Consider the following 27,572-nt stretch of genomic DNA (forward strand, 5'->3'; position numbering starts at 1 on the left):
GGTTGGTTTTGACAGTTATTGAACTTTATGCAACGCAGTCTAAACCACACAACTCAGATGGGACCTGAACCCCCAGTCTTTTAACTGAGATCACACCTGATCTCAAGACCTACTGAAGCTCAGGTTCCTGATGTCTCGTCGTAGGGAGAATTCAGTGAGAGACAAAGTGAGAGATAAGAAATAGATTTGTTTAGAGACAGACACTCCACAGACAGAGTATGGGCTGTCTCGGAGAGTGAGAGGCCCTGAAATATGGGGCGGCTAGTTTTTATGGGTTGAATAATTTCATAAGCTAATGAGTGGGAGGATTATTCCAACTATTTGCGGGGAAGGGGTGGCGATTTCCAGGAATTTGGGCTACCACCTACTTTTGAGCCCTTTATAGTCAGGCGTTGGAACTGTCCTGACGCCTGTATGTCTTTTAGCTGATGTGTTTCAGTGGGCATACAGTGAGGCTCAAAGTCCCCTGGAAAGCGAATCTTCCACCATCCTGTGCCTAGTCGGTTCTAATCAGTTTTATGTCATATGCTGAGTGTCTCTATGCCCCTTCCTTCCTGTTTCATCATCACTCGTTGGCTTCTTTCACTCCATACTGTATTTGGGTATTTCTCCATATTGTTGCATGAGGCAGAATCTGCTCATTCTCATCGCTGTGGAGTATCCCACTGTGTGACATTTCATGCTTTATGTATCCATTCTGCTGTTAATAGGAGTGATGGACAGACTCTACCCCCCTCCCCTTAACAGTGGGCAGGGTGTCTAAATCAATTGTTGTTGTTGTTCAGCCGCCCAGTCGAATCCAACTCTTTGTGACTTCATGGACTGCAGCATGCCAGGCCTCCCTGTCCCTCACCATCTCCTGAGTTTACCCAAGTTCATGTCCATTGCATCAGTGATGCCACACAACCATCTCCTCCTCTGACACCCCCTTCTCCTCCTGCCCTCAGTCTTTCCCAGCATCAGAGACTTTTCCAATGAGTCAGCTATTCACATCAGATGACCAAAATACTGGAGCTTCAGCTTCAGCATCAGTCCTTCCAACAAGTATTCAGGGTTGATTTCCCTTAAGATTGACCGGTTTGATCTCCTTGCTGTCCAAGGGACTTTCAGGGGTCTTCTCCAGCACCACAGCTGGAAGGCATCAATTCTCTGACTCAGTTGTAGCCAACAGAATACAACAAGACTTCCCTCACATCTGTAGGTTATGTAGGATGGAGACTGCCATCTGGCAAGGAAACCGTCTCTTGCTGGCTCTGCAGAGGCCCGTGTGACAAGGAACTGAGAACACCCTCCAGCTGACAGCCTGTGAGAAACAGAAGCCTCAGGGTTACAGCCACAAAATTCTAAACTCTGCCAATGACCATGTTGGAAGCACTTGAGCTCAGAGGTAAACCCTTCCCCAGTCGAACCTTGGAATGAGACCACTGCCCAGCAGACACCTGACTGAGCTTGCTGAGATTCTGAAGCAAAGCCCAAATTCCTGACTCACAGAAGCTGTAGACCAATAATGTATGTTGTTTTGAGCCACTAATTGTGTGGCCATTCATTATGCAGCAGGAGAAGGCAAATACAATGTACGTTTGGGTCGCATCCAGGTCTGGGCTTTTAAACTGCCGGGCTGCAGTGCACATTCTGCTGCTGCTGCTGCTGCTGCTGCTGCTAAGTCATTTCAGTCGTGTCCGACTCTGTGCAACCCTATAGACGGCAGCCCACCAGGCTCCCCCGTCCCTGGGATTCTCCAGGCAAGAACACTGGAGTGGGTTGCCATTTCCTTCTCCAATGCATGAAAGTGAAAAGTGAAAGTGAAGTCGCTCAGTCGTGTCCGACTCTTAGCGACCCCATGGACTGCAGCCTACCAGGCTCCTCCCTCCATGGGATTTTCCAGGCAGGAGTACTGGAGTGGGGTGCCATTGCCTTCTCCAGCAGTGCACATTCTAGGATGTGCCTTTTGGTGAACACGCTGAGCACTTCTGCTTGGTACATACCAGGGAGGGAATTTCTGGGTCATATCCATACATTCAGCTCTAGAAGATTCTGCCAACAGGTTTACCAACCAAGTTACATTTACATCAGTGAAGATGGGAGTCAAACCCAGGTGTGCCCAGCTCAGAAACCTTCTTGTTTTCCTACAGTCTCTGTTTCCTAAGCTCCCTGACAAGTGGTCCTTACAACAGGAAGACAAGTGTCTCCTCTTAGTAGCTTTAAGTGAGCAAAGCTTCCATGTGTAAAGTACTTTACAGGCAACATATCTTTCACATGCATATCTCATTGAATTCCCACAACTTCCATTAAAGGGGGTATTGATGTTTTTATTCCCCACTTACAAATGGGAAAACTGAACCCAGTAAAGGTTAAGAATTTCCGTGAAACCAGATAAACCACAAGTGTCTGAAGTCATGTGTTCTGGGCCCAGAACTTTCCACTACATCATGCCTATTTCTTTCTTCTCTCTTCCCTTCTTTTTGTCCCTTCCTTTTTAAAGATATCACAGCCTATGTCAGGATTTGGGATGGGCCATATCCAAGAACAACTTTTGTTTCCTTGTTTCAATTGCATTCATCTGCATAGAGACATTGGTCAGGTTCTGCTTGTTTGACATTAGAAATGTCATAATTCTGAGTCTCAGTCTCATCATTTAATCCCAATTCTCTGAAGCATCTTCTGTTTCTCTAACAAATGTTTGGAGGGCATCTTAGAATGGATCCTCTTCACAATTTAATTAGGAAGTGTTTTAATTTCAAAGCTACACATGTATTTCTAGGCAGCTCAGATCTAGTCCGTATTTATCAGATCAGATCAGTCACTCAGTCGTGTCCGACTCTTTGCGACCCCATGAATCGCAGCACGCCAGGCCTCCCTGTCCATCACCAACTCCCGGAGTTCACTGAGACTCACATCCATTGAGTCAGTGATGCCATCCAGCCATCTCATCCTCTGTCGTCCCCTTCTCCTCCTGCCTCCAATCCCTCCCAGCATCAGAGTCTTTTCCAATGAGTCAACTCTTCGCATGAGGTGGCCAAAGTACTGGACTTGCAGCTTCAGCATCATTCCTTCCAAAGAAATCCCAGGGCTGATCTACTTCAGAACGGACTGTTTGGATCTCCTTGCAGTCCAAGGGACTCTCAAGAGTCTTCTCCAACACCACAGTTCAAAAGCATCAATTCTTCAGCGCTCAGCTTTCTTCACAGTCCAACTCTCACATCCATACATGACCACAGGAAAAACCATAGCCTTGACCAGACGAACCTTTGTTGGCAAAGTAATGTCTCTGCTTTTTAATATGCTATCTAAGTTGGTCATAACTTTCCTTCCAAGGAGTAAGCGTCTTTTAATTTCATGGCTGCAGTCACCATTTGCAGTGATTTTGGAGCCCAGAAAAATAAAGTCTGACACTGTTTCCACTGTTTCCCCATCTATTACCCATGAAGTGATGGGACCAGATGCCTGATCTTCGTTTTCTGAACCAACTTTTTCACTCTCCACTTTCACTTTCAAGAGGCTTTTTAGTTCCTCTTCACTTTCTGCCATAAGGCTGGTGTCATCTGCATATCTGAGGTTATTGATATTTCTCCCGGCAATCTTGATTCCAGCTTGTGTTTCTTCCAGTCCAGCGTTTCTCAGGTTGTACTCTGCATATAAGTTAAATAAGCAGGGTGACAATATACACCCTTGACATACTCCTTTTCCTATTTGGAACCAGTCTGTTGTTCCATGTCCAGTTCTAACTGTTGCTTCCTAACATGCATACAAATTTCTCAAGAGGCAGATCAGGTGGTGTGGTATTCCCATCTCTTTCAGAATTTTCCACAGTTTATTGTGATCCACACAGTCAAAGGCTTTGACGTAGTCAATAAAGCAGAAATAGATGCTTTTCTGGAACTCTCTTGCTTTTTCCATGATCCAGCAGAGGTTGGCAATTTGATCTCTGGTTCCTCTGCCTTTTCTAAAACCAGCTTGAACATCTAGAAGTTCACGGTTCATGTATTGCTGAAGCCTGGCTTGGAGAATTTTGAGCATTACTTTACTAGCGTGTGAGATGAGTGCAATTGTGGGGTAGTTTGAGCATTCTTTGGCATTGCCTTTCTTTGGGATTGGAATGAACACTGACCTTTTCCAGTCCTGTGGCCACTGCTGAGTTTTCCATATTTATAATCTTATTGAACATGCAAAACAGTAACAGATGTGTGCTGGACACCTACAGTGTGCCAAGCTGTCAGCAGCAAAGGTGCTTAAGTATTCTGAAAAGTGACAGGCCTCAGCCTCACACACCTCTGTCCACAGAGTGCTCGTACCAGTTATCTACCGCTGAGTAACAAATGAGTCAAAACTCTGTGGCTTGAAACCACCAATGACAATTTGCCTCTCATTGTCTGAGTGGGTCAGGAACTGGGGAAGGGCTTGTCTGAGCAGGTGGCTCTTGTGTGGTTTTAATCTAGTGGTGGCTAGAACTAAAATGGAGAAGGCAATGGCAAGCCACTCCAGTACTCTTGCCTAGAAAATCCCATGGATGGAGGAGCCTGGTGGGCTACAGTCCATGGGGTCGCTACTAGTTGGACACGACTGAGCAACTTCACTTTCACTTTTCACTTTCATGCATTGGAGAAGGAAATGACAACCCACTCCAGTGTTCTTGCCTGGAGAATCCCAGGGACGGGGAGCCTGGTGGGCTGCCATCTATGGGGTCTCACAGAGTTGGACACGACTGAAGCGACTTAGCAGCAGCAGCAGCAGCAGCAGAACTAGAACAGCAGGTATGCTAAGTCGCTTTAGGTGTGTCAGACTCTTTGCGACACTATGGATGATAGCCTGCCAGGCTCCTCTGTCTGTGGGATTTCTCAGGCAAGAATACTGGAGTGGATTGCCATTTCCTCCTCCAAGAACAGGGGTTTGGAGTAAATGGTGGCTGGCCAAGGACATCAATTTCTCTGTCTCCCCCTCCTCCCTTCCCCTCCCTGTCTCCCTCCCTCCCTTTCTCTCCCCAACCCCTTTCATGTTATCTCAGAGCTTCTCCATGTGGTCTCTCCACATGGGCTGGCTTGGGCTTCCTCACAATATGGCAGCCTCGTGCCAGCTGAAGGCTCTACGAGCGAGTGAGTGTTCCAGTGACAATGAGGAGGCTGCCTGGCCTTTTGTGCCCCAGTCTTGGAAGTCATGCAGCAACACTTCCACCACATTCTTTTGACAGCACTACACTGTGTCAGATGAGTCCTCTGGCAAGCAGCCACTGGGATGGAGCTTAGAGTCCAAGAGGTCTGCTGTGGGTAGCATCTGAAAGAGAACAGAGTGGGAGGCAGAATGGGGCAGCAAAAGCTTTCAGACCACAGTGTAGATCTGATACTTTTGAGGGGAAGAGGGTGGGAGTGTGCAGGATGGGGCAGGAAGAGCCACTGAGGGTGGTGCATGTGGGAGGTGTGGCCAACCCTACCTCCCCGGACTCAGGACCAAAGGTTGTCTGCTGGGAGACGCCCATGTTGGGAAACACCAAGCCCTGGACTTCTGCCCTGCTGAGTCATGGGCAGGGCCGCCCAGGAAGAGTGTGGCCTTGGTCTGAAAGCTGAAGTGTGCAGTGCAGGCACTAACAGTTTCAGGCATCAGCTACAGTCTTCCTTGCAGCTGAACACTGAGTTCTTTCTTGAAGGGAGATCTGAGCAGTGAACTGCATGGCTACTCCACACGCCCACTCAGATTCAAGGAAAGGAGAGTTAGAGTTAGGATAGGAATTATCTCCACTGTCTTTGGAACATAGCACCTGCTGCAATCCATGGGGTTATATACTGCATGTAGGAAATGATATTGGGGAGAGATGAATATCTTATGCCTTGGAATTGGCCAGAAATGGGGTGATTGGCACTTCACTAACTAGCTGTGTGACTTTGGACACATTACCTTACCTGCCTGAGCCTCAGTTTTTTCATCTGTGAAACGGGAAAGTAATAAAGCCCCTCCTTCAGGGTTATCTGAGAGTTAGACGAGATGAAACATGTGAAAGACTTTGCACTTTTCCTAGCATGTAGTCAGTGCTCTGAAACATGAATATCATCACCGTCAGTACCGACCATCAAGAAATGGTGACCATCTATGACCACTCAGTCTAAGCAGTGAGTGACCACATATGTTGCAGAAGCCTCAGGAGTGTGATGTCCAGAGACAGGAACTGAGACCCCACAAAGTATTTCACACCAGCGTGGGTCTTGATGAGAACACTGAGTTCCCAAGAAGAGATTGAACTGAGTTTAATACAGTTACTAATGCAGATCCAACCAGTCCATTCTGAAGAAAATCAGCCCTGGGATTTCTTTGGAAGGACTGATGCTAAAGCTGAAACTCCAGTACTTTGGCCACCTCATGCGAAGAGTTGACTCATTGGAAAAGACTCTGATGCTGGGAGGGATTGGGGGCAGGAGAAGAAGGGGACGACAGAGGATGAGATGGCTGGATGGCATCACTAACTCGATGGTCGTGAGTCTGAGTGAACTCTGGGAGTTGGTGACGGACAGGGAGGCCTGGCATGCTGCGATTCATGGGGTCGCAAAGAGTCGGACACGACTGAGCAACTGAACTGAATTGAACTGAATATTAAAGCAGGAAACGTGAGATGTTCAGGCACCCTGAGCTGTCTGTATGCAGTGGCTGAGCTCTATTCATACTTGTAACAAACACGGGGGGCCAAGGGCTGGCACAGAGCCAACACCTCCAAGTGTTCACCCTGTCAAATCACACTGGATAAAGAGTAACATGTAGCTTCCTGGAAGATGCACAAGTTATGAAGCCAGATAAATATAGGTTCTTTTTTTCCCATCCAGAATGGAAATGAAAACACTGTGGCTTTTTATTACTGTTAAAACTCATGCTACCTCACTGTAATTTTTTTTTTAATCCGGCAACTCAAAAATAGAGTTTTAAAAAATATTTTAAAGTTTTTTTTTTTTAGAGCCATCACCCAGAAATAACTTAGCGTTAACATTTTGGTGAACTTTTTTTCAGAATGCTTTGTTTTGTCTTTTAAAATAAAAATAGATTCATGGTATAATAGTGTTTTGAAACGAGATCTTTTTCTTGTGGGCAACATGTGATCCTCATGAGGGAGGCTGCCCTGGGTGCCCACAGAATGTCGTCCTCCATATATGTCCACACCCTAACCCCTGGAAGCTGTGAATATGTTACATTACATATGGCAAAAGGGAACTAAGGTGGCAGATGGAATTATGGTTGCTAATCAACTCGGTGTATGTATATGCACCGAATCTTCTTTATCCATTCCTCTGTTAACGGGCACTTAGGTTGCTTCCACGCCTTGTCTGTTGTGCATACTGCTGCTGTGAACACAGGGGTGCCTGTACTTTTTTGAATTATAGTTTTGTTCAGATATAAGGAATGGAATATTGCTAAAAATCCCCCGTATGATTCTGAAGTGCAGCAGTTTGAGAACCATTAGTCTAGAGCAGTGGTCCTCCACAGTGGGAAGGCAGCTGGTTCCCCCAGGGGACATTTGGTAATGGCCAGAGACATTTTCGGTTGTTGACTGGAGCTACTATTGGTATCTAGTGTGTAGAGGCCAGGATGCACGGGATGGCTCCGCGTCACACAAACACAATATGTCTGTCGTGTCAAGGGTGAGAGGCTCTCCAGGGACACATGTGCCCCAGGACCTGGAGATGTGTCTAAGAATGTTCATGGTAGCGCTGCAACAGCAAAAACAAACCCACCTGTGTGCGTGCGTGCTCAATCATGTTCAACTCTTTGTGACCCCATGGACTGTAGCCCACCAGTCTCCTCTGTCCATGGGATTTTTCAGGCAAGAATACTGGAATGGGTTACCATGTCCTCCTCCAGGGGATCTTCCTGACCCAGGGATCGAACCCATATCTCCGGCATCTCCTGCAGTGCAGGCTGATTCTTTACTGCTGAGCCAAACACACCTGGATGCAAATCAAATAAAAGGAGAAATCCACATTCGTATATTCACAGCACAGACAACTCAGAGAACAGCTAGTAGGGAGAGAGGCATGAACACACCAGCACTGAGAGGGCAGAGCCCTCCCTGGGGAGGTGGGGTCTCCAGGAGCTGTGTCTGTCTGCCCAGGGCACCCCGGAGAGCTTACAAGTCTCTCTCTATTCTAGGTTTCTTGGTTAGTTTGACAATTCATGGGAAATTTTATCCTATTTGGTCGTTTTTAAGTAATCTGGGCAACTCCAGTAAAGAAAAAAATCAGTATGCATGAAAATATTTCCTGCAGCAGGATCTATATATTAGCAGGGAAAAAAAAATTAGAAGCTGTGTAAATATCCAGAAATGGCAGAGCGATTAAGAGATTATGGTACATCAACTCAATTGAATGTTATGCAGCCATTAAAAAGGATGATTATGAAGGTGATTTAGAAACATGGGAGATGTTTGTGATGTGATGGGAAGTAAAAAAGAACAGGAAATAAACAGCACAAACACAGTGATTACAACTCAGAAAAATGTGTTGGCCTGTGGACAAATACTGGAAGGATTTGCAGAAATAAAAACTGCCGTAATTAAGATGCTAGAATTATGGGTGATTTTTTTTTCCAAAAAAATTTTTAGCTCTTTTTTTATGCTTAAAAGTAGATATCTTTCGGGCTTCCCCAGTGGCTCAGTGGTAAAGAATCGGCCTGCCAATGCAGGAGATGCAGATTCGATCCCTGGGTGGCGAAGGTCCCCTAGAGAAGGAAATGGCAGCCCACTCCAGTATTCTTGCTGGGAAATCCCATGGACAGAGGAGCCTGATGGGCTACAGTCCATGGGATCACAGAGTCGGACATGACTTAGTAACTAACAACAACAGATATCTTTTGGGACAGCTGCCAAGTCCATAACCCTCTCCTCTGAATACTGTGTCCCTTCCCAAAAGGGTACATCCCCCAGTCCCATTACCTTTTATCCTAGCCTGGTCACTTAATCCAAGATGGATCAATCAGATTCTCTGAACTGATATTGGCTAGAGAGATGCAAATCCTTCTGAGATGGTCCCCTTTTTTTTTTTTTTAATAAAATCCACATAACATAAAATTAATTTTTATTTTAACCATTTTATTTTTTTCTTTCCACTTTCACTGTGATATTATTGACAGAAGTTTAAGGTGTACAGCATAATGATTTGACTTACTTACATCATGGAATGATTCCCACAATAAATTTAGTGAACATCCATTACTGCATATAAATTAAAAAAGAAGTAGGAAAAGAATTTCCCCTTATGATGAGAACTCAGGATTTACTCTTTAATAGCAGCTTTCATATGGGACATACAACGGTGTTAATTACATTAATCATGTTGTACCTTACAGCCCTGGTACTTATTTATCTTACAAGTGGAATTTTGTGCCTTCTGACTACCTCCATCCCTGCCTCTGGAAACCACCAATCTGGTCTTTTTTTCCTTTGAGTTTGCTTTTGAAGTATAACTGACCTCCAACACTGTGTTAGTTCCTATTACACAACATAACGATTCAGTGTTTCTCTACTTTACAAAATGACCACGGCAAGTCTAGTTACCATCTGTCTCCACACAAAGATATTACATAACTATTGACTATATCCCTCAACGCTGTACATTTCATACATGTGCCTCATTCATTTCCTACCTGGAAGTTTGAGCCTCTTTCAGCCATTTTAAAGTGTGCAATTTGGGAGGTTTTAGTACATTCATGTTGTGTAGTCATCATCACTGGATAATTCCAGATCATTTCCATCAGCCAAAAAGAACTCCACACCCATGAACTGTGACTACCAATTCTCCCCTCCCACAGTGCTAGGCAACCATTAATTTACTTTCTGTCTGTATAGACTTTTGTAGAGACTTGTTCTAGAGATTTCACATAAATAGGATCCTACAAAACGTGGTCTTTTGTATCTGGCTTCTTTCACTTGGCATAATGTTTTCCAGACTCATCCATGTTGCAACATGTATCAGTATTCCATACCTATTGATGGCTGTTAATATTCCATTTTGTAGACATATGACATTGGGTTTATTCCATTCATCCAGTCATGGATGTTTGGGCTGTTTTTGACTTTATGAATAATGCTGCTGTGAATATCTGTATTCACGTTTTACTGTGAACATATACTTAGCCGTGGAGTTGCTGGGCCATATGGTAACTCTGTGTTTAACTTCTTAAGGTGCTACCAAAATAATTTCCACAATGGCAGCACCATTTTGGGCTTCCCTGGTGGCTCAGACAGTAAGGAATCCGCCTGCAACGCAGGAGACCTGGGTTCGATCCCTGGGTTGGGAAGATCCCTTGGAGAAGGGAATGGCAACCCACTCCAGTATTCTTGCCTGGAGAACCCCATGGACAGAGGAGTCCGGTGGGCTACAAGTCCATAGGGTCGCAGAGTCGGACATGACTGAGTGACTCAGCACACACGCACAGAACCATTTTACATCCCCACTGTGTGTGACAGTTCCAATTTCTCAATATCCTCACCAACACTTACTTGACTGTTGTTACTGTTTGTAGTTATTATTATTGCCATGCCAGTGGATTTGAAGTGATAGCTCACTGTGGTTTTGATTTGCATTTCCATACTGACTACTGATGTTGAGAATCTTTTCACGTGTTTATTGTTCATATACATATCCTCTTGGGAGAAATGTTTATTCAAATTCCTGTGCCCTTTTTTTAAATTGGGTTGTTTATCTTTTTGGTGTCCAAATATAGGAATACTTCATACATTCTAGAGACCAGATCCTTATCAGGTATGTGGTTTTCAAGTATCTCTCCCATTCTGTGGATTATCTTTTCACTTTCTTGATAATGTCCTTTGATGCACGAAAGTTTTTAATTTTGATAAAGTGCACTTTATTTTGTTGTTTTTGCTTTTGGTGTCATATTTAAGAAACCACTGCCTAATCTAATGTCATGAAGATTTACATCTATTTTCCCTTCTGAGAGATTTATATTTAGGTCACTGATACATTTTAAGTTAATTTCTGTGTATGGTGTGAGGTAGACATCTGGATTCATTCTTTTGCATGTGGATATCCAGTTGTTCTGGTCCCATTTGTTGAAAAGTCTATCCTTTCTTCCATTCAATGGTCATAGAAACCTTGTGAGAAATCAGCAGACCACAGATGCATAGGTTTATTTCTGGACTCTCAGTTCTCTCCCATCCATGTATACATCTGCCTTTTTGTCAGCACCACATTGTTTTGGATACTGTAAATTTGTAGTGAGTTTTGAAATCAGGAAGTGCGAATCTTCCAACTTTGTTCTTCTTTTTAAAGAACAAAGAAGGAGTTTGGGCTGTTCAGGGCCTCTGGCATTTTCATTTTGAATTTTAGGCTGAACTTTTCCATTTCTGCAAAGAGGATTTGATAGGGATTACATTGAATCTGCATATTCATCTGGGCAGTTTTACCATCTTAACCATGTTAAATATTCCAACTCATAAACACAGACTATCTTTCCATTTGATTGGATCTTCTTTCATTTCAGTGTTCTGTTTTTTTCCGTGTACATGTCCTAGATGTCCTTGGTTAAATTTATTCTTAAGTGCTTTTTTCTTTTTGATACTCTTGTAAATGGAATTGTTTTCTCAATTTCAGTCTTGGATTAGGGCAGTGTTTTGAACCAAGGGAATATGCAGGGAGAAGCAGAGAATGGCAGTTGACACCTAGAGAAAATGAACTATGAACACAGAGCAAAGCAGAATCAAGAAATTATATGTGTTCCAGGAGCTGCTTAATTCACTTTTTATACATTAAAACCTCTTATTTATCAGAAAAAAAGGAAATTATATGAACGGATGCAGCTAGAGTTTATCATACTAAGTGAAGTAAATCAGAAAGAGAGAGACAAATACCATATGATATCACTTATATGTGGGATCTAAAAGATAACACAAATGGACCTATCTGTGAAACAGCATCAGGAACATAGAGAACAGACTGGTAGTTGCCAAGGAGGAGGGAGCTGGGAGAGGATCGGATTGGGAGTCTGGGATTAGCAGATGCAAACTGGTATATATAGAATAGATAACAACAGGGTCCTACTGTAGAGCACCAAGAACTATATTCAATATCCTGTGATAAACCACAATGGAAAAGACTATGAAGAAGAATGTATACATACATATAACTGAACCACTTTGCTGTACAGCAGAAATTAACACATTATAATTCAACCATACTTCAATTTAAAAAAAAAGTATGTGAAAAGGTAGGGAGATGGAAGAGGGATTGAGAACTGTACTTTAAGTGAATATTAGTAATTAAGCAGTGGATGAGGTTCCTGCAGCAAGGCCGGGGTATCCCAGATAGATGAGAGCACATGGAATGGGGAATGTGAGGCCAAGCACCATAGCAGCCTGTCTGGCCTGGGCAGACTCCTTTCAGCAGCTGGAGATGCGTCTTGGCCATTTCCTTAGTGAAGGTGAACCAGCGCTGGCTCAGAAGCCACTGCCAAGCCCTCAGAAGGCTTTGCGTGTCTGTGCCTCGGCAGAAGGAGCCCTGTAAGATCAGGGCAAAGGCTGGCCCCATAAAGAACTACTACCCCTCGGCTTCTTTATACCGTAACACTTGGACCAGACAGTTCTAGGGTAGTTCTGGTATCTAGGCAGCCAGGCACTGGGTTTTCTCCCCCCTTGAACAAAGGACGCTTTGGATTTCCATCTGAGTGGAGCAAAACCGCACGTATTCCTCGTGCCTCCTGCAGTTTTTGCTCCGTGGGGGACATGGCTGGTGTGTGGTATTCTCCCATGAATGCAGTATGGGATTGGGACTAGGAGGAGGAGGAGACAACAGAAGGGAGTCAGAGCCTCACTTCCTAGGGGAGGAAATCATCTCTCCTAGGAACATTAGCCCATTCAGCAGACGGAGGATTTATCTGTGCAAATTGCTGGGCCAGTTTGCAATGCTGAGAGGTATTCCAAAGGCACCCCCTCCCCACCACACAGGGATGTTACCAAGTGGTGCTCCCTCCAGCGATGGAAGAGGGTGCTTGCATTTGGTTGTGGAGCAAGTGAGAATAGGGTTAGTAACTGATACGGTACTCCTGCGCTCCTGCTCCTGCTCCTGAGCTTGTGCGGAAGAGACCTTCCTTGATGACCCGGTCCACAGGGTGAGGGGAAGTCCACGCCGGCCCAGTTATATCACTCCACACAGTTTATTTCCCTTACAGCACTTACCGCAACCAGTAGTTATGCCGTGGTCTGTTTTCCTGTTAGAATGTAAACTCCATGGAGGCACGATCAGGTCTGTCGTTCACTATTTTATCTCTGTGCCTAGTGCAGGACCTGGCACCTGCCAGGCCGTTAATAAACACTCTGTTGAATAAGGGAGTGAATGAATGAGGACCAAGGGAAGGGGGACAGGGTGGGGCACGAGCCGCTTGGGAGAGCCCCGTTTGCCGCATCGGTGAGAGAGCGCTCCAGCAGGCAGCTGGAAGCCTGGGTCCGGAGCTCAGGAGAGCGATAGCCTGCAGCTCTGGGGGTCATCTGTGCAAGCGAGAGCGCTAGGCAGGGGTCGAGACAGAGGCGACCTACCTTGCCAGAAACGACCACTAGCGTACTTCGTAGACACGCAGATGCCTGCGCCCCTGCCCCAGACACTCCGAGAATCTCTGGGGTCGGGCCAGGAATCTGCGCGTGTAACACGTCCGCTGAGTGACTGTCATGTTCCTTAGGGCTGAAGAGCTAGGCCCTGGAGGAGAGAGGGGCAGAGGAGGTGACTTTGGGTGAACAGCTGACAGGGCAGGGGCCACCCCTGAACTCACCAACCGGAGCCGCCCCGCCGCCGCTCGGCCCTCGGATTGGTCGCGGTCCGGGTTACCTTTGGCCGCACTTGGCCTGGCGCCGCGCTCCATACCGCCCCGTCGCCCCGCCCAGTCTCCCCGCTCCCTCCCATTCCCGATTGGTCGCCGCCCCGGCCGTCCCTCAGCCTCGGCCAATGGGAAGGCGCGCGCGCCGGAACCCGGAAGCGCGGCGGCCGCGGCGTTCCCCAGGCAGCTGTCGCCGCTCACCATGCGAGTCCTCGGGCCAGGCTTGTCTGCCGGGCGCCTCCTCCGGCTGCGGCTACCCCCGCGGCAGCCGCAGCCGCCAGGACCCCGGCTGTCGAGCGGGCGGCCGGCGGCGGCCGGCGCCCTGGAGCGGGCCATGGACGAGCTGCTGCACCGCGCCGTGCCCGCGATGCCGGCCTATGAGCTGCGCGAGAAGACCCCGGCGAGGGCGGAGAACCAGTGCGCGGACTTTGTGAGCTTCTACGGCGGCCTGGCCGAGACAGCCGAGCGCGCCGAGCTACTGGGCCGCCTGGCGCGCGGCTTCGGCGTGGACCACAGCCAGGTGGCCGAGCAGAGCGCCGGTGTGCTCCAGCTGCGCCAGCAGCCGCGGGAGGCAGCCGTGCTGCTGCAGGCCGAGGACCGGCTGCGCTACGCGCTAGTGCCGCGCTACCGCAGCCTCTTCCACCACATCAGCAAGATGGAGGGCGGCGTGCGCTTCCTGGTGCGGCTGCGGGCCGACCTGCTTGAGGCGCAAGCCCTCAAGCTAGTGGACGGGCCGCACGTCCGGGTAAGGCTCCGCCCGGGCCGTCCCCGGACCTCGTGGGGGCGGGGACCGCCCGGGCCGCGCCCCCGCCTAGTGCCCAGGTCCGCTGACCCTTGGCGGCCCTCGCCCCTCAAGCCCCAAGCACTCCACCTTCGCTTGCCTGGAGCCGTGCCCACTTCTCCGAGAGTCACAGCCCCTGAACCCTGCCCCACTTCCTTCCCACCCTTTCCTCACTCAAGCCTCAGCTCTCTCCAGTTTTGGTAGAAACTTGGCACCAGCTTACTTTCAAGGTGCCTGTCACACCTCGTTCCTGATGAGCATGCTCTATAAAGTTCTCTGTTTTATTATCTTACCTGAGATTTTCGTCTTTGCGGTACACTTGAATGAGTACCAAACGGAGCATCGGGTAACTTTCTGAAAACCTGGATGGGGTCAACAAAAGGTAACTTACTTGTAGCGCCAGCTGTGTGAGCCATTATCCTGAAAAACCCTGTGAAACGTACAGAGGTGACTAGAACTCGAGGTCACCACCGTCCAGGAGTCCAGGTGCCCTCTATCGTCTCTGCCATGTCGCCCGGGGCAGAGCGTTTCACCAGCCCAAGTTAAGCCCTAAAATAGGATTCTAAGTTGTCTCCTTGGGTAATCAGGCACTTAGCGAGGTGAGCCCACTTTAGATGTGAACAAATAATTTAAGGTTTAAATAGTGATGACTTGAAAGGTGGCTGATAGTTGAATATAGTTCTTGTATTCCATTGATATCAAGTATGGACCACTAATTTGCTCTATAGCAAACCAAAAATGCTGTAAACGTTATAGAAAAGTTTTGACATTCAGAACTTTATCGAGTTCAGTTGGCTTGGAAAAGAAGTGAACAGTTAAAAGGATTATGTCCTGATTCCTTTAAGAACGCCTAACACCTGGCATAATGGTTTTCCTGTTCATATCCTTACTCTTGGGGAAGTGATATGTCACCTTTTACAGTAAAAGAAACAGGTCAGATAAGTTCACATGACCTGACCAAGAACTCAGAGCAAATAAGAATGTCTGACCACTACCCAAATCCAAATTCCCTGGGTTTTATAGGCTACACTTTATATCCCGTCATGGTATATGAGTTCTGGTGTGTATAAGAAACTTTCTTTGCCGTAGATGCATTAAAACTGGGTGTAGTTAGGATTAATCTCGGGGTGATGATAGAGGCTATGATTTGACTGCTCTTAGTAGCTGACTGATCTACACCGCTAAGTGTTACCTAGGGCCAAGCTGAGAACCTTGGTGGTCTATTGCGTTAGCACCAAGTCAGTCTTGGATTCTGAGTGTGTTAAATTGAGTGTTCCCAATTAAATCCCCATCTGAAAGGCTGAGACCTTGTGTTCCACACCCTGTGGGCATACCCATTCCTCCCAAGAGTGTCTTGGGTTTAGTCTGCAATCCAAACAGACTTTTTTTTTTTCCTTTGAGGCAGAGACCAGTGCTCCTGAAAGCCTTCTGAAACTAAATTCTCATTGCATAGGAGACTTGAGAATCAGGTGGGATGTCTGTCACCTGACCCACAGTGAACCCCTCTGCCCATCCGTCCACCCCTTCAGCCATCCATGGGCTGGCTGTGTTGTCCCAGGCATGCTCCAGGCTCCACGGTGGCGTGGTCCGGGAGCTTCCCTTCGAGTATACGAAGATTAACCGCAGACACAGTAGGTGTAAGTGCCTTCCATTCACTAGCTCATTTCATCCTCAGCGAGACGTGGGGACTGCCTGACAGATGAGGTGACTGAAGCTTGTCCCAGTGCAGCCCCCAGAGCGCAGAGCTGGTAAGATTGCCTCCGCCCAAGCCCTGCCGCCGCAGCTGCAGGTGTGCACTCCATCATGGCACTCCGACTCTCAGTTGACGGCCTAACCAGATCGAAGCTGGCTTAGTCTCTTAGAATGTGCCTTCTCCTATAAAACCGAAGGGAAGGTGAGACAACCCACTCATTTAATGGCTTTGTTTTATTTGGTTTCCCTGAGTCAGGAGTTTAATGTTCTCTAGTTGTGAGTGTGTTTATCTTTCTAAGACTGTGCAAGCTTCCTTCATACCAGCCACCTCGGCACCCACCGTCTTCTGAAGCCACAGGTCAGTCTCTACTCTTCTCTTGAAAAAAAAAAAATCATCAAACTTCGCGTGGCCGGAAGGCTGGCCATCAGTGTCTGTCCTTTGGCATTTTTGCTGCCCACCGGCCACGCTGCACATCCCAACTCCCCCAGCATTTCTCCCCTGCACGGACCCTCCTCTCCAGCTAGGCTCTCTCTTGGATGGAAAGTTCCTGAACCCGCATCCCTCATGATTCCTGTTAAGAGTAGGAGCCACCTCTACCCCCAGCTCGTTTTTTGGACTTTTCCAGCTAGTCCAGCTCAGGGTGGCCTCACCCCGTTCTGTGCTTCATAGGCATGTAACTGTCTGTACCACTCAGACACGTTAACCACAGAATCTAGCCTTTAAATGTATTGTTACCCTGCAACTAGATGATCAGCTCCTGGAAAACTGGGAACCTTGTCCTGTGTAGCCAAATGATGAAGTGTAAGTTGGACTCCTGGGTGCCCCAGCGTCCAGGGAACCTGGCAACTAATCGCCCCCATTTGTCCCGAGGTCAGACTGCTCCACTCAAGGGTCTGAGCTTGGAACCAAGCCCCGGGGGCCGTGGAAGGTTTCTTTGCGGCTAAGACTCATCCTACACAACAGTGGGGCTGCCTCGCCCTGGGCAGTTCCTGATGTGGCCTCCGGTTCTCCATTCTCCGATGCTGAGACATTAGTTACTAAACTAGTTTACTTCCTCCCCTCGACACAGGTTTTTTAATCCATAGAAGTCGTCATGGGGACCTGATGCAGTAATTTGCCCCCAGAATCACCTAGTGTGTTTGGCCCATCTTGATCCCATCTCTTCTGTTTGATTCGGGATTTTGCAGCAACATTTAAGAGGCAGCGCAGCTAGAGCTTTTAGCTTTTAGGAATTCAGTGTAGGCAACCAGCAGAGGTTTGGCCCTCGAAGCTTTAGAGTGGGAGCCCTGCATCCCCAGGGGCCAGCACCCCATCACACAGGTGCACTTCTCCCCTGGACCCTGCCGGCCTCTGGAGCTGCCAGGTAATCTCTGGTGAACCAGAGCTGCTTGGGGCTCAGGCCTGGGCATTACCCTGCTGTGGACTCAGTCTGCTGGATCTCAGAGCTTCTTGGTTACTGGATCTTGTGAGCACAGAGGCATTTTTAGAATAACCGCCGGCAAGTGGTAGGCCCAAAAGGAGGCTGACTGGGTATCTCACACGGAATAGTGGGTACCGTGGAAGGCACACCAGGAGGGGGGGGACGGGCTGGTGTCCTCTGGTTAGAAGCGTGATTTTAGGTGACTGCTGCCCAGTCCCTTCACTGTCCTGGGCCAGCAGGCTCTGCGCTGGGGTGAGAGGCTGCCAGCGGACAGTCTGCCCAAAGTCAGTCTGCTTCTCCTAAGGAATGCCCCAAGAGGTGCCGTGGAGCTCGGCTGAAAACATGCTTACCAGTGTTTGTCTCTGACCGAGGGCTGTGATAATTGGAGATAGAGGAAGGTTCTAGAAGCCTGACACTTCCATCCCTGTGGAGCCCAGCGTGAAGCCCCAGGCAGGAGTCTAGGCAGGCGTGGATCCCTTACCTTGTTCCTGTTGTTCACTCGCTCAGTCATGTCCAGCTCTTTGCAGCTCCGTCGACTGCAGCACGCCAGGCTTTCCTGTCCTTCACCACCTACCAGGGCTTGCTCAAACTCATGTCCATTGAGTCGGTGATGCCATCCAACCATCTCATCCTCTGTCGTCGCCTTCTCCTCCCACCTTCAACCTTTCCCAGCATCCAGGTATTTTCCAGTGCGTCGGCTCTTCATATCACGTGGCCAAAGTATTGGAGCGTCAGCTTCAGCAATCAGTCCTTCCAGTGAGGATTCAGGGTTGACTTCCTTTAGGATTGACTGGTTTGATCCCCTTGGTATCCAAGGGACTCTCTAGGGTCTGCCCCAGCACCGCAGTATGAAAACATCAATTCTTCGGCACTCAGCCTTCTTTATGGTCCAGCTCTCACATCCATACACGACTACTGGAAATACCATGGCTTTGACTACACAAACCTTTGTCAGATAATTTAAATCAGATAAGGTTTCTTAATTCTTCTCGATAGGAAGTTCAGAGTCAGTGTCAAGTCTCTGCAGGGAAGATGCAAGTGCTATGGGGAAAGTTCGTACAACCTGGCAAAGGTGAAACGTTTGTGCTGGGTTCTCAAGATAGCTGATCCACTGCTGAGAAGCTGGACTTTGCCACCTGTTACTTAGAAGGTCATGAGGAGCCTGAGCATCTCAGAGGGTCAGCCTGGGACTTCTTGATCCATCCCAAGTCCCCGCTGCTGTGGTCTGTCCATCTGATGCTGCTTTGTAGAACTTCTTGGATGGTAGTAAGTGAACTGATCTTAATGGAGTTGTTCCAAGAGGCATTTTAGTTGTTTTCATAGTTAAGAATTCTGTAGGAAAGGGACTTGTCATTGTCCTTGAATTCTCTGATCACAGGACCTCCCCCTGCCCACCCTCACCGAGTTTTAACCATAGGAGATAGAAGAATAATCAGTCATCCATTGTTGGTGGCGGGGGTGGGATGGCAGGGGGTGATATCAAACCCACAAAGCAGCTTTAATTAAGCTGAAAAAGAAGCAGTGCCTTGGCTTACAAGATCAAAATGTTCTTTTTGTTAAAAAAAGTTCTTCTCTATTGAAGTTCCAAGTGAGTTGAGAGGCTAATTCTGACACCTAGGCGTGTGACCAGAAGCCCGAATCTGCGTGTTCCTTCCTGAGGAGGGCTTTGGGCTCCGAGGCGTGAGTCCAGGCCACCTGTCAGCTGCTCTCCTCCTGAAGGGGACGCCCTGTGAACTTGTAGTTGTGCGTCAACCGCGCACTGAGCAGGGGACACAGTGTGTGCGTTTTGCAGGGTGGAGCGTGCCTCCTGTGTGTCCTGGTTACAGACACAGAATTCTTTCCAAAAGCCCTTTTAGGTTGAAGAGTTACGTTTCTTACAGATAAAACCCCCGATGAAGCCCAGGGAACTCCCGTTCTAGCAGAGAGTGTAGGCACCATCAGCGATGTGCAGAGTGGGCCTGGCATTTGGGAAATGATGGGAAACGTGAACACGGAAATATGGTGAAGGCTGTGGAAACCTCAAAAGAAGTCCAGGCAGAAATAGGAGAAGGGACCGAGCTCTTCCCCAGCCAGGCCCCCAGCACCGCCGCCGCACCCAGCCCAAGACAGCGTCGTGAGCTCCCTGGTGGCTTGTCCTGTTTGTAATTACCCTGGTGATCCTCGTGGTCCTACTGAGTTCTGTCAGCCAGACTAAGAGGTGAGCTTATTTGTACAGAAGAATGTTGTGCCAGCAGCTGGCACATTCAAGTCCTGGGTTGCCGATGAAGTTTCTGAATTCCTGAGGCTGACACACACATGCCCGTTCCCTCTCCTTCCACGGTCAGAGATCCAGCAGCCTTACTGCCCTCGGCGCCTGATTCCAGCCTGAACAGCTGCGGTCCTGGTGGCCCTGAGCGGGGGAGATGGGTCACCTTTAACCTAGATTCCCAGATCTCGTGTCCAGTGTCACATTTTATAGCTGTCAGTAGCCCAGAATAGAACGAAGGGACTTAGAGAGGAGGCCACTTCCATCAGCCAGACCATTCCTTTCGTAATTGAACTGAACTACCACTGAAGCTAGATTTTTTTCCCAGCTTTTTCCTGTTATATGTGTCACAGAGATGCCAGTACATCCTACATGGAACTCGACTGGTCCATTCCTGACCTTTCAGAGCAGAGGTCCCCAGCCTGGGATCCAGGGACCCCTGGGGATGATCCATAGATGAGTTTCAAAGGGGTCCATGAAACCCAGGAAATTCTATACAGAGTTTTACTAATGTGTTTGCATTTCTCTGGGGAGAGGGTGCTGGTGTTTAGTGCACACTCTAGAGTGTGCAAGGACCCCAGGAAGACTGAACCACTGTAGTCCATGCAGGAAAGAGAGTTTTATAAGAGGCCATCTGTGTTGACCAGAAAGCCATCCCTTCCTCCCCCTGCTGCTTCTAGTCGCTGTTCTCCAGGGTGTCTTCTCTTTTCCATTTGCCATCAATCCGTTATCATCTTCCACGTGGGAGACCCCACTGATGCTTTGAGAACCAGAGGAATGAATCAGAAATGACCTCCACGCTTATGGAGCTGAGAGCCCAGTGAAGGAGACTAGACCGTGGGGTAAAGAGTGAAGAGAAATGAGAGGTCACATGCCCTCTAATCAAAACATTTCTGCCGTGTTCTTGCCCACCCTGTGCCCGTGTCATCCCATGGGGAGGGCCGCTCTCTGCCAGGAGGAACTCCGTGGGCAGCCCCAGCTACACGAATGTTCTTCTTTACGTGGAGTCTGACTTTTGCCTCCCCTAGTTGGTCCTAGATGACTTAACCCCCAACTTCTCGGCCCCATGGGGCCTCTTCTGTGCCCCAGGCCTTCAGTGTTTAAAGGTGGCCCTCACTTCATTCTGAAACCCTTTCTGAGCCACCAACTCCATGCCTGCAATGTATCCTCAAGTGACCAGGTTCTGAGTCCTTTGAGCTTCTAGCATGGATTAGAATGTGAACTGGCCCTATAACAGTTTCTTAGCTTGTGTACAGTTTTATAGGTGTTATCCATCATGGTCTTTGTGATTCCTATACAGGGATTCATAAGGTCAGTTCTGTACCAGACAAACGGAGATGTTTGCTGTTACTCAGTAATAATATTCAGTGTAGTATGTAGCTCATCTTAAATAACAGAGACTCAAGAACAATAGTGGTTTGAACAAGAGAAGCTTGCCTCTCATTTAGAAGTCTGGAGGTGGGCAGCCCAGGGCTGATCCTGCTCTGTGGTGCCCTCCGTTGACCCAGACTTCTGCTTGTTGCTCTTCCCTGAACAACTTTCATCCTCAAAGTTACCTCACGGCCCCTGGTGGCTGCTTTAGCTCTAGCCATCACATCACCTTCCAACCTGCAGTGGGAAGGACAAAGAAAAAGAGAAGCAAAGGGCTGCTCCTGCCATCTTTCAAGGTTCCCAAAAGCTGCTACAGAACACCTCCGCTTACATCTGAGTAGCCAGAACTCAGTGATGTGGCTACCCTCAGTTGCCGTGCAGGCTTTGTTCTGAACATCCTTGTGCCCAGCTAAAAAGTGAGGCTTCTGTAGATTTGGAAGAAAGGGACACAACTGTTGAGGAACAACAGCCGTGTCTCTTGCTTTGGATGTCCCTCCTCTCTGGCTGTTACAAAGCTTGCCACTTATTTGGCCTGAGATCACCAGACTAAGCCGCGTCCTCTCCTCCTGCACCTCTCATTCTGGTCTTCCTCAGAGTCTCAGTGTGAATGTATCTCTGATGGTAAAGTTGACTCAGATCATTTTGGGAAGCAGATTTGCTGTAAAAAAGTGAAATTAGAATAATGTCAAATTTAAATGCACAGATTGCCAGATGCACTATTACTCTATGGCCACTCAGGGAAGGAAAGAATGCTGCCGATTCAGCCATGACCTGCCGTCACTCTAGAGATGGGTCCTGAGTTCCGAGACATTAAAAATAGGAAAACACGCACACACCTTAGAGTTGTCTAAATGTGGGGCTGGGAGCCAGCACTTATTTCTCTTAAGAAAGAAGGATGGGTGTCTTGGTGAATCAAAGAATGGTCCTGAGAGGGTGTCCACATTCGCTCCACGACACACTGTTCAGCGTGAGCTTAACTCACATGTGTAGCTGTGTCCACGGTGGCAAATGAGCCAGAACATGTTATCTGACTTGGGGAACTTGGTTCAGCTAGAACACTCCAGTCGGCTGTCTTACCGGTGGGAGGAGAGAAGGGATAGCGCTGCATTCCGTCTGTCCGGCTGTCTCAGCACACACCCCTGCCCGACTTTGTGTCTGATTCCCAGCAGCACCTCGGGGATGGGCTGGACATCTTCCCCACGGAAGGTCAGCGTTCTCTCCTCTCCGTTTCAGGAAATGAACGGGGTGCTGAAAAACATGCTCTCAGAGTGGTTTTCCTCGGGGTTCCTGAACCTGGAGCGGGTCACCTGGCATTCCCCGTGCGAAGTGCTCCAGAGAATCAGCGAGTGAGTGTGACGCTGCTGCTCTGCTTAGATTTCAGCTGAAAGCCAGCCTCCATCCCCCGCCTCCCCACCCATGTACGTTTCCTCCCGAGCCTGATAAAACCCAAACACGGTATTCCCAGGGGTGGCTGTCCTGGCAGATGATGCCGAGACCACGAGGAGAAAAGGGCACAGGTAGAGACGGGTCCTTCTGCCAGTGAACCTGCACGAGGGGTCTCGGCTACGTGCTCATAGTTAAAGCCCTCGGGGGACTTCCTCAGCAGTCCAGTGGTTGAGACTCTCTGCTTCCACTGCAGGGGGCACGGGTTTGGTCTCTGGTCAGGGAGCTAAGATCCTGCATGCCACACGGCATAGCCAAAAAATAAATGATAATAATAAACGTCTAAAAGAAAGAAAGAAAGCTCTCAAGCCCACTTCTGCCCAAAGAACCCCATGATCAGAGCTGCCCAGACTCACAGACCAAGAGTGAGCATTAGTCACCCAGACAGCATCATCCCAACCAGCTGTTAAAATGTCTCCCTTGGATAAGAATCTCCAAACTCACAATACAGTGAGTGAATCCAGCCTGCCCTGGACACCGTGAAAGGCGGGTTGGCATACAGTGCTGCTGCTGTGCCTCGTGTTGAAACAGCAGCGGTGGATGAGGTGGCTGGACTAGCAGAACCCGCCAGGCAACGCGTGTCCACAGGCAGCGATGACTTCAGACCTCGGAGATTCAGAGCAGACGCAGGACCCCCAGCAACAGGCATCTGGTCAGGCCCCTGTGTGAAAATCCGGCGCACAACCGCTCCCCCAGGGCCCGGCGAACCAGGCTTTAAGACCCGGGCCAAGAGCACAGTTTTGTGTGTAAGACGATCACCCGCTCTGGTTCCTCTCAGTCTGTACCGCTTCATGCTAAAGCGATCTTCTCTGAATTTCCTCCCGAGTCCCTCGAAGCTGTATTTACAGGGTTTCTTTGACCTGAGTGAATAGCCGACTAGGACTCTGCCCCGGCTATCTGATCCGTGATCTGTGACGTTTGTCTCTCTTCGTTGTCTCGTGCCCACCAGGGCTGAGGCCGTGCACCCCGTGAAAACCTGGATGGACATGAAGCGACGCGTGGGGCCCTATCGGAGGTGCTACTTCTTCTCTCACTGCTCGACGCCAGGGGAACCCCTGATCGTCCTGCATGTGGCCCTGACCAGCGAGATCTCCAGCAGCATCCAGGTACCTGTGTGCCCTCGGTGCAGGTCAGGTGACCCAGAGTGGGGCCCCGTGGCCCTGGAGGAGGGCCAGCGTGCTTCTCCAGGGCTCAAGAGGAGTGTTTTGCACGGAGGCCCCAGAGAGGCCTAAGGGCCAGGAGTCATGATTCCACAGTTTGCATGAGAATTTGAAGTGATGGAAATGATACGGCGCTGGGCACACAGCCGCAGAGGTTGTGAGACCACCGCCTCCAGAGAGATCTCAGGACGTGTAGCCTCTGGAGCTGGTCTGGGGAGTCAGGGGAGACTCTCTCTCTACCCTGGGGTCCTTTGTGTTTTCCAGACAATCATAGTAAAGGAGTGCCCCCCATCAGAGACGGAGGAGCGGAACAAGATCACCACGGCCATCTTCTACTCGCTGAGCCTAACCCAGCAGGGGCTGCAGGGCGTGGAGCTGGGCGCCTTCCTCATCAAGCGGGTGGTGAAGGAGCTGCAGGTGAGCGAGCTGGGCGCTGGTCCCACCCTGTGCATCCCCGCCTTGGGGTGGCCGAGGAGTCCTGCCCTCATCTCAAGGACAAGGTGACTCTCCAGGCCAGGGTGAGCAGGAGGGGTGCCCCTTGGCAGCTCCTAGGAGCCCTGAGACGCCTCGGGAGGTGGAAGGCATGCTGAGAAAAAGGCCCCCAAAACTAGCCTCTCATGGACCAGGAGGCTCAGATGCGTCCCAAGGGCGGCGGCATCTGCAAGGATCCCTGCGCCCGGGCTGGTGGGGCCGCTTCCTCCTGGCACGCGGTCACCAGTAGGCTCCCATGGTCCAGTCCTGGCCCTGACAAGCACCGCCCAGCCACCCTCAGCCACTCGTGGTCAGCAGGGAGCCCCGAGCTCAGGCCAGGCAGCTGGAGGGTTCGAACGCTGACACGAGGTTCTCTCAGTTGCCCTGGGAAACAAACGTCTGGTCCACTGTGGGTCTGGGCTGTTTAAAACCACCTCACAAGGGGCTGGGGCAAACTGTCATGCATAGAGTCTCATTTTTAGGTAAAATAATTAGACGGTTAGGAATGGGCTCTGAGAGCGGTGTTCTCTGCGCCTGTGGTCTCCATACATGGGGCGGCCTCTGCAGCCCCTCAGAGAGGGATGGGCCAGGGTGGAATTCAGACACCGTCTCGCGGTAGACTCCTCACATTACATCTGAGCTCTCAGGATGCAGTTGGGCATCAGCTTCTAGATTCAGACCCTGCTGCGCTCTCCCCAGAGGTGATAAGAGCCACTTGTTCTAGTTACTCTTGAGTTCTTTTCTTCTGCTTCTCTGCTGAAGGTGTTGATGATGGGGGTGGGGTTGGGGGAGCGAGCAAGAGGGTCAGGAAGGCAGTCGGAGGAGGAGGCCTGGCCCGGGACCCGCCCACGAGCTCTGCTCCTGAGTCCTGCGGCCCAGGAGCTGCGCTGCCCGCTGACGTCCGCTCCCCATCTGGGCTGGGAGCGGGATGGCCGTCCGGGGAGTCTGGAGAGAAGCACAGCCCTGTCCCCACAGAGGTCTGCGTGGCGGGTTATGAAAGATGGGGGGAGCAGGGTTAGGAGCGTCCGGGGGTCGTCTTAAGAGCATCCTGTTGTTAAAGTTGTGGTTCTGGATCCTGAGTGAGGACGAAGAGGACTGTAAATCCTTGTCATGTAAATCCAGACAGCAGGATGTGAGAGAGCTGTCTCAGCCTTGTAAACACCGCCAGGAGACAGAGGACTCCTCTCTGTCGCCTGGAGAGCTCAGAGTACTGGAGCGCTGCTTCCTTTGCTTCTGTCCTGAACTTTAAGATGCTTCTTCTGGCGTGAGCGTATGTTACATTTTCAGTTGGAAAATTCTGGCTTCTGTGAAACGAGCATTGAGGACGCTGTGCGATTTGAACAGCAGTGATTGAACCGTGTTATCTGATGTGGAGACCTGCCCTTGCCCCCCGCCCCCGCCCCATCCTCCGCCCCCATTGGTATTGTTAGGTGATCAGTTATTCATTCAACAGTGTGCGGAGCACCAAACCCGATTATGCTGCCTCAGCAGAGTCCCTGAGCGGCCCCTGGTGGGCTCTATTCAGGCCCCTACTCCACAGCAACCCACCCCTCCGATTTCAGGCGAGACCCCCAGCTTGCTTGCACGGATGGCGGTACAGGTGGACACACCACAAGGGGAGGCTTGTCCTGGGGCCGCAGGACGCCTCCAGAACTCCTGCACATGGCAGATTCTTGCTGTGAGAGTAGCCCGCCGCACATGGTGCCCGTCCGCCACGCGGCAGCACCCGGAGGCTCGCCACACGTTGGCCGTAAACGCGGGGGTGTCCGTGTCCGTGCCTCAGCCCTGAACCGCGTGTGTGTGTTCTCTCCCCCTCCTCCCCTACCCCCCGCGCCTGCAGAAGGAGTTCCCCGCGCTGGGCGCCTTCTCCAGCCTGTCTCCCATCCCCGGCTTCACCAAGTGGCTCCTGGGGCTACTCAAGTCCAAAGCCAAGGAGCACGGGCGGAGCGGACTGTTGACAGACTCCGAGAGTCAGGAGATCGCCGAGCTCACGGGCGGCCCCGCGCTTGAAACGCTGCAGACGCTGCTGAGCAGCAGCGAGTGGGCGCAGTCGGAGCAGCTGGCGCGGGCACTGCAAGCCCCGCTGATGCGGCTGTGCGCCTGGTACCTGTACGGGGAGAAGCACCGGGGCTACGCGCTCAACCCCGTGGCCCACTTCCACCTGCAGAACGGGGCCGTGCTCTGGCGCATCAACTGGCTGGCCGACGTCAGCCTCAAGGGCGTCACGGGCGCCTGCGGCCTGATGGTCAACTACCGCTACTTCCTAGAGGACACGGCCGCCAACAGCACCGCCTACCTCGGCTCCAAGAGCATCAAGGCCTCCGAGCAGGTCCTCAGCCTGGTGGCGCAGTTCCAGAAGAACAGCAAACTCTAGCGTCACGCTCACCGAAGCCGACCGACGTCCCCCAGCCCAGGAAACGATGATTTCCCGGGGGTGGGGACGTGGGGCTGTGCACCCAGAGGCACTTCTAGAGTAAAGCGGAGTTGAACTGTGGTCTCTGGCCTGTGGCGGGCTCACACCGGGAGGCCGGGCCCCGGCTTCCACGGCGAGAGGGAAGGCGTGTTACTGCCGGGTGGTGGTGGGTATCGGTGGCTGTGGGCTGGGTGGGGATGCGGGGCCCTCCCCCGGGGATTCCGTCAGGGCCTCAGCCTGCCCCGCTACCCTGGCACGGCCTTCAGAAGCCAGCTCTCGTCCCAGGGCAGGGTGGGCGCCAGGCCCCGGGCAGATGGCCCAGATGACAACGGATGTTCCTCTGAGCTCAGAACACGGTTCAGCCGTGGTCGCCTTAGCCGACTCTCTCCACCAATGGCGGCGGGGTGGAGGGCTTGCTACGTCTCACCAGTTAAATTCTGGAGATATATGAAAAGGTTTGCGAATCTACACAAACTTCACTCGGTTAAATTATTGGACACAAGAGTTGTCGTCGCCCGGGATTTAACCTGGATTCTAGACTCGACAGTCACAGTGATTCAAGTTCATAATGAACTTCATAGCAGAGAACAAGTTTGTTCTGTGAGGCATTAAACGCATGGCTATTCACTGTCGCGTGACGGTTGTCTTTGAGGTCCGAGGCCTCGTTACCTGTGCCCTTGGTCCCCAGCCAGCCCGCAGGCACGTCTGGTCTCTGTGAAGCTGGCCTGGAGCGGGTGGCCTGAGGACAGAGGCGAAGGGGGTTGTGGGGGTGCAGGGGGTGTGG

At 50.2% G+C, this 27,572-nt stretch overlaps 1 protein-coding gene and 1 long non-coding RNA gene across 2 annotated transcripts; one reads left to right on the forward strand and one right to left on the reverse strand.

The window, feature by feature from the left end:
- Window positions 1–4,979: 4,979 nt before the first annotated feature.
- On the reverse strand, window positions 4,980–22,535 carry LOC139177039 (uncharacterized). Its single transcript, XR_011561420.1, has 5 exons — window positions 18,167–22,535; window positions 14,866–14,934; window positions 13,517–13,673; window positions 7,707–7,919; window positions 4,980–5,268 (listed from the first exon to the last, which is right to left on the reverse strand). It is a non-coding gene; the product is annotated as an uncharacterized lncRNA (long non-coding RNA).
- Window positions 13,960–27,415, forward strand: MLYCD (malonyl-CoA decarboxylase). Its single transcript, XM_019979237.2, has 5 exons — window positions 13,960–14,536; window positions 22,535–22,647; window positions 23,694–23,850; window positions 24,169–24,321; window positions 26,216–27,415. Exons 1-5 carry the CDS (start codon window positions 13,994–13,996, stop codon window positions 26,747–26,749), a joined length of 1,500 nt encoding a protein of 499 aa, XP_019834796.1. The 5' UTR covers window positions 13,960–13,993; the 3' UTR covers window positions 26,750–27,415.
- The last annotated feature ends 157 nt before the right edge of the window (window positions 27,416–27,572 follow it).

This window comes from Bos indicus, chromosome 18 (assembly GCF_029378745.1).
Source record: "Bos indicus isolate NIAB-ARS_2022 breed Sahiwal x Tharparkar chromosome 18, NIAB-ARS_B.indTharparkar_mat_pri_1.0, whole genome shotgun sequence".
Lineage (NCBI taxonomy): Eukaryota > Metazoa > Chordata > Mammalia > Artiodactyla > Bovidae > Bos > Bos indicus.

Bases quoted from the DNA above. Each gene is read 5' to 3' on its own strand.
- MLYCD (XM_019979237.2), top strand. From the start codon at position 13,994: ATGCGAGTCCTCGGGCCAGGCTTGTCTGCCGGGCGCCTCCTCCGGCTG. The intron at 22,648-23,693 runs GTGAGTGTGACG...CGTGCCCACCAG, and splicing joins GTGCTCCAGAGAATCAGCGA to GGCTGAGGCCGTGCACCCCG. The intron at 23,851-24,168 runs GTACCTGTGTGC...TGTGTTTTCCAG, and splicing joins AGATCTCCAGCAGCATCCAG to ACAATCATAGTAAAGGAGTG.